Below are 6,826 nucleotides of genomic sequence, written 5' to 3'. Positions count from 1 at the left end.
TTTTGCTATTGTGCTTTAGGAACCGTCTGCAAATTTACCTCCCAGTACAAAACGAAGTACAATAATTCATTCAATTTAATGTTTACAGGACTATAGTAAATGCCTAGTGGGCAAACTGACTAAATATATTTTGACAATATCTCACCTTAGACAATACTTCCAATTTCTCCTTTATTGTCCGTACAGTGCACAAACATTTTCATGAAAAAATGAAAAAAAAAAAAAAAGTATGTTACAAAGGTTGTAGTATGTTTTAGCAACAAGACTGACTTACTACAGGTTAAATTTTGCCAATATCTCCTTTACTGTATGTACAGTGCACAAATATGTTTAGAAAAACTACTGTAATTCATCAAAAAGGCTTTTATATGTTCCAAATATTTTTTTAGTATGTACCTAGTTACAAGACTAACTTACTACAGACAACAGTTTGCCAATATCTCCCTTACTGTATGTACAGTATACAAATATTTTATAAAAAAAATTACAGTAATTTACCAATAGTTTTTTTTATGTTACAAAGGTTGTAGTATGTTACTAGATACAAGACTGTGAAATTTTGCCAATACCTCCCATCATATATGTACAGTACACAATTATTTCAATTAAAACATTTTGTACACTCCCAAAAGTTTTTTTATGTTGCAAAGGCTGTAATACATTTGCAGTTACAAGACTGACTTATGACAGGTGAAATTTTGCTGATACCTCCTTTACTGTATGTACAGTGCACAAATACGTTTAGAAAAAAAATACTGTAATTCACAAAAATGTTTTTTTTTTAATGTTACAACGGTTGTAGTACATTCCTACTGACCAGACTGACTTACTACAGATGAGATTTTGCCAATATCTCATTTTACTGTAGGCCTACTATGTACAGTACACAAATATTTTTAGAAAAAAAAATTATAGTAATTCACCAATAGTTTTTTTTTTCATATTCCAAAGGTTGTAGTATACGGCAAAATCTCACCTGTAGTAAGTCTATTGTAACTAGGACTGTAGTACAACATTTGGAACATGATTAAACCCTTTCGGTGAATAACTGTAGGTTTTTTTCTAAATATTTGTGTACTGTACATGCAGTAGAGTTATTGGCAAACTCTCACCTGTATTAAGTCAGTCTTGTAACTAGGAACATACTACAATGCTTGGAACATGAAAAAACCTACTGTTACATTACTGTAATTTTTCATAAAATATTTGTGTGCTGTATATACAGTAAAGGAGATATTGGCAAAATCTCACCTGTAGTAAGCCAGTCTAGGAATGTACTATAACCTTTGGAACATGAAAAAAAAAACTTTTGGTGAATTACTGTATTTTTTCTAAACATATTTGTGCACTGTACATACAGTAAAGGAGATATTGGCATCTCACCTGTAGTAGGTAAGTCTTGTTGCTAAAAAAATACTACAACCTTCGTAACATGAAAAAAAACCCCATCCTTTTAGCAAATTTTTTTCATGAAAATATTTGTGTACTGTACGGACAGTAAGGGAGATATTGGAAGTATTGTCTAAGGTGAGATATTAGCAAAATTTATTTATTCAGTTTGCCCTCTATGCATTTACTATAGTCCTGTAAACATTCATTTGAATTAATTATTGAACTTCGTTTTGTAATGTAAGGTAAATTTGCAGACGGTCCCTAAAGCAGCCTAGTCAAATATGCAGCAGATATCAAACCTAAAACTAACTTTACCGCGCTGATGAGTGTTATGATGACAGAACAAGACGACAGAACAAGACGACAGTAAGGACGATATTAAGGACGACAGAACAAGATGACAGTAAAGACAACAGAACAAGACCAAAAACAACAGTAAGGACAACAGAACAAGACGACAGTAAAGACGACAGAACAAGACGACAGTAAGGACAACAGTAAGGACGACAGAACAAGACGACAGAACAAGACGACAGTAAGAACAACATTAGGACAACAGTAAGGACGACAGAACAAGACCAAAGACAACAGAATAAGATGACAGTAAGGACGACAGAATAAGATGACAGAACAAAATGACAATAAGGACGACAGCAAAAACAACAGAGAAAAAGATGGCAGGATGACAGATTAAGACGACGTTAACAGACAACATACACGTCAATATATACTGATTTACCTGAACAAGTAGGCAATGACTGTAGACAAAGACAAATGTATAGTACAAAAGCATAAAGCAGTCGACTCATTTTTGGCACAAATGGAACCTCATATTTCTCTGGCTAACAGAGTGCGTTCATGAGCAAAAGACCCTTATCATAACCTGCTGCATCACTTTACAAAGCAACAATGCACAAGTTTGTATGTCTTTAGAGTGCCTTTTTGTGGGTTTTGAGCGAATCATTACTCAACCGATTCCTTAAAAGATCCTTTAAGAACGAAACAAGCTTTTATGAACATATTTCATTAACATTTGTCATTTTGTTTTCTTTGTGCACAAAAAGTAGCTTCATAAAATTAAGGTTGAACCACTGCTGTCACATGGACTATTTTAATGATGTCCTTACTACCTTTCTGGGCCTTGAACGTGGTAGTTCCGTTGCTGTCTATGCAGGGTCAGAAAGCTCTTAGATTTTATCAACAATATCTTAATTTGTGTTCCGAAGATGAACGAAGGTCTTATGGGTTTGGAACGACATGAGGGTGAGTAATTAATGACAGAATTGTCTTTTTTGGGTGAACTAACCCTTTAAGTTTGACTTGTTCACAAACAAGATCAGTCTCGATTAGTGCCGCTCTGATTGTCGTGTCAGACTCAAAACTGACTCGTTTAGTGAAATGGGCGTGTTCGTTCAATGGGTTCAACCAATAAGATTGCATCCTCACAAGCCGGGGTCGAATTCTGTTGGTTCGGGCGTCAGCCTTTGAAGGCAGGGAAGCAGTCATGCGCTTCAAAGGGGAGAGACTTCAGCGAACGAACATGTGAGTCAGTGCATGGAAGTGAACGAGAACGATTCGTTCATTTAAAAGATTCGTTCTGAAACACCGATTCGTTAACAGCTCTAACTGTGATCCACTTCGAGACATTTTGCTAAATGTTTTGGATACAGTCTTGGTTACCGTTTTTCCGTGAAAAAACTTAAAACTGGCGTTCACAGCAGACCGCAGAACCTCACCAGTGGAAACTTTTTAGTCACGGAAATATTGTTCTTCTGGGTTTCTGGTTTTGGATAATTTGCACTGTCCCAGCCAATGTAGTTTCAGTGGTTCGCGGTTCTGTATAAGTTGTTATCAGAACCGCCGTTTTAATATGTTTTGAAGCATCTGCTTTTATACGCTGGCCGATCACCTCGTGCGAACCTGCCAACGCCTTTACTCTGGCTTCGTTATTCTTCAGGCTGCAGGAAAATTACTACAACGTTCGGTATTAAAGATTCTTATTAATCGTTTTATAAACATTTCGCAAAATGGGTTGCACGTTAAGTGTTGAAGATAAAGCAGCGATGGAGAGGAGTAAGATGATTGATCGGAACCTGCGAGAGGACGGAGAAAAAGCATCCAGAGAAGTCAAACTACTGCTGCTCGGTATGATACAGTAGACTTTATTAATATCAGTGTTTAAAAATGCAAATGCATGCTATTTTGCGGATACAATGTGTGCCTATTTATTTTTTCTGTAATTTTGTTTTCTTTCCCGAATCGCTTTCACGCTTCAACTCGATTGTCTTCAGATGCTATTAATGCAAAGTAGACCAAAAGTGAACTTGTCACTGCAGATTGTCATGTAAACATTTGACGCAGCAATTAAACTTACGCATTCAGCTGTAGCCTAATAGGTTGTAATGCTTTGCAGAGTGTAAAACAAAGATTGACAACTCGTTGAATATTATTGAAACCTGTTCTCATGGATGTCGACTAAATTGCAGTGGATACAGAATGTGTTGTGTTTGTACTAGTCTTGGCTCTGCTGTCAAAACATGTTTCCCAGTGGTAATCCTACCCCAGTGTCCCAAAACATCCAGTGAGCATCACATTTTATTACCATATTTAAACTACATGTGTGACATGAGAAGCAAACCCACACACACCCGGTGATCACAGCAAAACAGTGGAAAGTAATGGTGTGATTATGGCAGTATTCCAGAGAAAGCGTGTTGGAATGCAGAAGATAATGGCTGATTTGGACCATTAGAATACTGATGTTTTGTCTGTCTGTATGTTTTTGGATACTTTGTTGGTAACATACCAATTTTTTGAGTATTTTCAGAGACAGAGATTAGATTTCAGAGACAGAAGCACCCTAGATAACAGAAGCAGGCAGTCAGCTAGTAATAGTCAAAACTATTGAAAGGTCTTAGATAGTTTTGAATCATTTAGTTGTGTTAATCGCTTCTGTGTGTATTATTTACGGGTTGCTTTGAATAAAAAGTGCTGAATGCATTAACAAATAGATATTCTCATAAAGTAGCAAGTGCCTTGTGACAGAGAGGTGGTTTCTTTGAGTAAATCATAATGTGCTTTGTTAAGGAGTGGTCAAATATGGAATGACATCTGTGATTTCTGTGTGGGATTGTATTCCTTTGGACTGTGATTCTTCTACATCCAGATTCTCTGTCAAAACAGATTAAAACTATTGCAGTAGATTACACAATCAGAAGTTATGATCAGTAAATTTGTCTGGTGATGTTGTCATATTCTTAAAGGCACAGTATGTAAGTTTTCGTCGCTAGATCAGTATGCCTGACTTCAAAAAAACTCCCCTTATAATCAGTAAAGCTGTCTATACACTGTTTGATGAATGAATCTCCTACTTACATCATACGTACATCTGCACTTTGTTGTTTATGATGAGAGAATACACTCAGAGAGCGCACGCACTGAAGAAAACTCCAGTGTTTCAGCGATGACTCATCTAAACGCCTCTGATTGGCCGCTGCGTTCATAAACTCAACAGACTCGTGCGTGATTGGTTATAATGCGCAACACTGTAAAAACACGGAAAAAGATTCATGGTGCAACATTGAGCAGATCTAAATTTAATGCTGCAGTCAACACTTTTCATTTCATTTTCATTTTATTCGCGACTGCCATAATGGATTTAGTTTAACTGCAGCAGCATTTTTGTCCATGGGTGTTGCCATAATTTCTACAAGCGGAAACCGATAGCGCGAATATTACGTAATTGATAGGCGACAATGAACCGGGACGAGCCATTATTTAAAATTGGAATTTCTCTGGATTTACAAATCCTTGGGAACTTTTGGGATAACGTAAATATATAACAATGTGCAAGTGGTTTTTGGATATTTTATTACGAAAGTCTTACACATTGTGCCTTTAAGGTTTTCATTTTAAAGCCTCAGATAGACATGGCATATCCAAGAAGGGGGGTGGGGGAGCATTTCAATGAGTCGAATATTACATGCTCCATTAAACATAGAATGCAGTTCATAAATAAATCCGCTCTGAAAGAACTGTCCAAGGACGGCAAGTTCTAAGATTACAGCTGGACAAATACCAACTCCTGTGGCCTGAGTGATCACAGCGAACTAGCGAGTCATCCTGAATTACCAATTATTTTTATACGATCTTGCTGTTTTAATAGTGCTGGTGAGATTAGACAGCATGGCTACATCCCTGTAAGCAAGAGGATTGCAATTGTCTAGCAAAGTTGACTATGGATGAGTTGTAATTAGAATTGCACAATGAGCTCTGAGCTTAATCACATTGTGGGAACTCGCTTGTGGCTTTTCTTTGTGTTCTCTGTGACTCTCCTGATATCAGCAGATTCAGGGGTTTTAGGCTGTGATGACTCTACTATTACTTCTGGCTGAACTGCAGTTCAAGTGGGTTGTTTAAAGGGGTACTCCACCCAAAAAACTAAAATTCTGTCATAATTTACTCACCTTTATATTTTTACAAACCTGTGTGACTTTCTGTCTTCTGTCGAACACACAAGATATTTTGAAGAAAATTGGGAACCAAACTACAGTGGAGCCTATTGACTTTCAGTTTAATGATGAAAAAAAAACACAGAGACATTTCTCAAAATATCTTTTTATGTTTCAGAGAGAAAAGAAAGTCCACTGTTGTTCATCTCTTTCCATTCAACAACTGTTATATATCAGTGTCAGTGCTTGAAGTGGGCTGGCCTGGTAGTATGCACCGGTACGCAGTACCGGCACTTCAATATTTTAGTCTTTAGCGTAGCAGCACTTTTTCGTGCTTACCGGCACTTCTGACATGTTGCCCAACACCGGTACTGAGTCAAAGCGTCAGTGTCTGGGTGATTAGAAATGACACTATAAAGCACACTACCCAGTAAACTTCTGGAAGTTTCAAGATTCCAGTAAGGGAATCTGGGAATGCATTAGTAATAAGTAATAAGTTCAAAACAGCGCTAATGCAAAGAAAACACGGACGATTTCATCAGAGATGGCGGAGAGAATAGTGACTTGTGTCCAGATGGCAGTAAATTATTGTTTTAGCGCGTATTTGGCTTAAAAGCATGAGTGTTTTATAATGAATGCCGGCTGAAGGTGTTTTAGATTATGCGCTGGACAGTGGTTTAGTTATTCTGAATGGAGCCGTATAGTAGCATGTACAGTCAGGTTAAGGCAGCAGGTTTAGTGGTCTTTTGGCGCCTCCCTGTGGTCCTGTTTGGTATCGCAACCTAACTGGTGCTTATTTATATTAAAGGGGTCATATGATGTTGCTAAAAAGAACATTATTTTTGTGTATTTGGTGTAATGTAATGTTTATGCGGTTTAAGGTTCAAAAAACACATTCTTTTCCACAAAATGTACATTATTGTTTCTCCTCTATGCCCCGCCTTTCTGAAACGCGTAGATTTTTACAAAGCTCATCGTTCGGA

At 37.2% G+C, this 6,826-nt stretch overlaps 1 protein-coding gene across 3 annotated transcripts in view; it reads left to right on the top strand.

Annotated features, from left to right (window-relative positions):
- Window positions 1–2,940: 2,940 nt before the first annotated feature.
- Window positions 2,941–6,826, top strand: part of LOC107711987 (guanine nucleotide-binding protein G(k) subunit alpha-like) — a 23,356-nt gene continuing 19,470 nt past the window's right edge. For all 3 annotated transcript variants that reach the window (XR_001636754.1, XR_001636755.1, XM_016517102.1), the window contains exon 1: window positions 2,941–3,537. Coding sequence is in view for 1 of the 3 variants with exons in the window: in XM_016517102.1 (XP_016372588.1) it covers window positions 3,420–3,537 (118 nt within the window). In the remaining 2 variants the exon portion in view is untranslated. The remainder of the gene's footprint in view (window positions 3,538–6,826) is intronic.

This window comes from Sinocyclocheilus rhinocerous, unplaced genomic scaffold, assembly GCF_001515625.1.
Source record: "Sinocyclocheilus rhinocerous isolate Xijiao unplaced genomic scaffold, SAMN03320098_v1.1 scaffold1168, whole genome shotgun sequence".
NCBI lineage: Eukaryota > Metazoa > Chordata > Actinopteri > Cypriniformes > Cyprinidae > Sinocyclocheilus > Sinocyclocheilus rhinocerous.
Note: the sequence above shows the minus strand (reverse complement) of the source record. Positions and strands in the feature narration are given on the sequence as shown.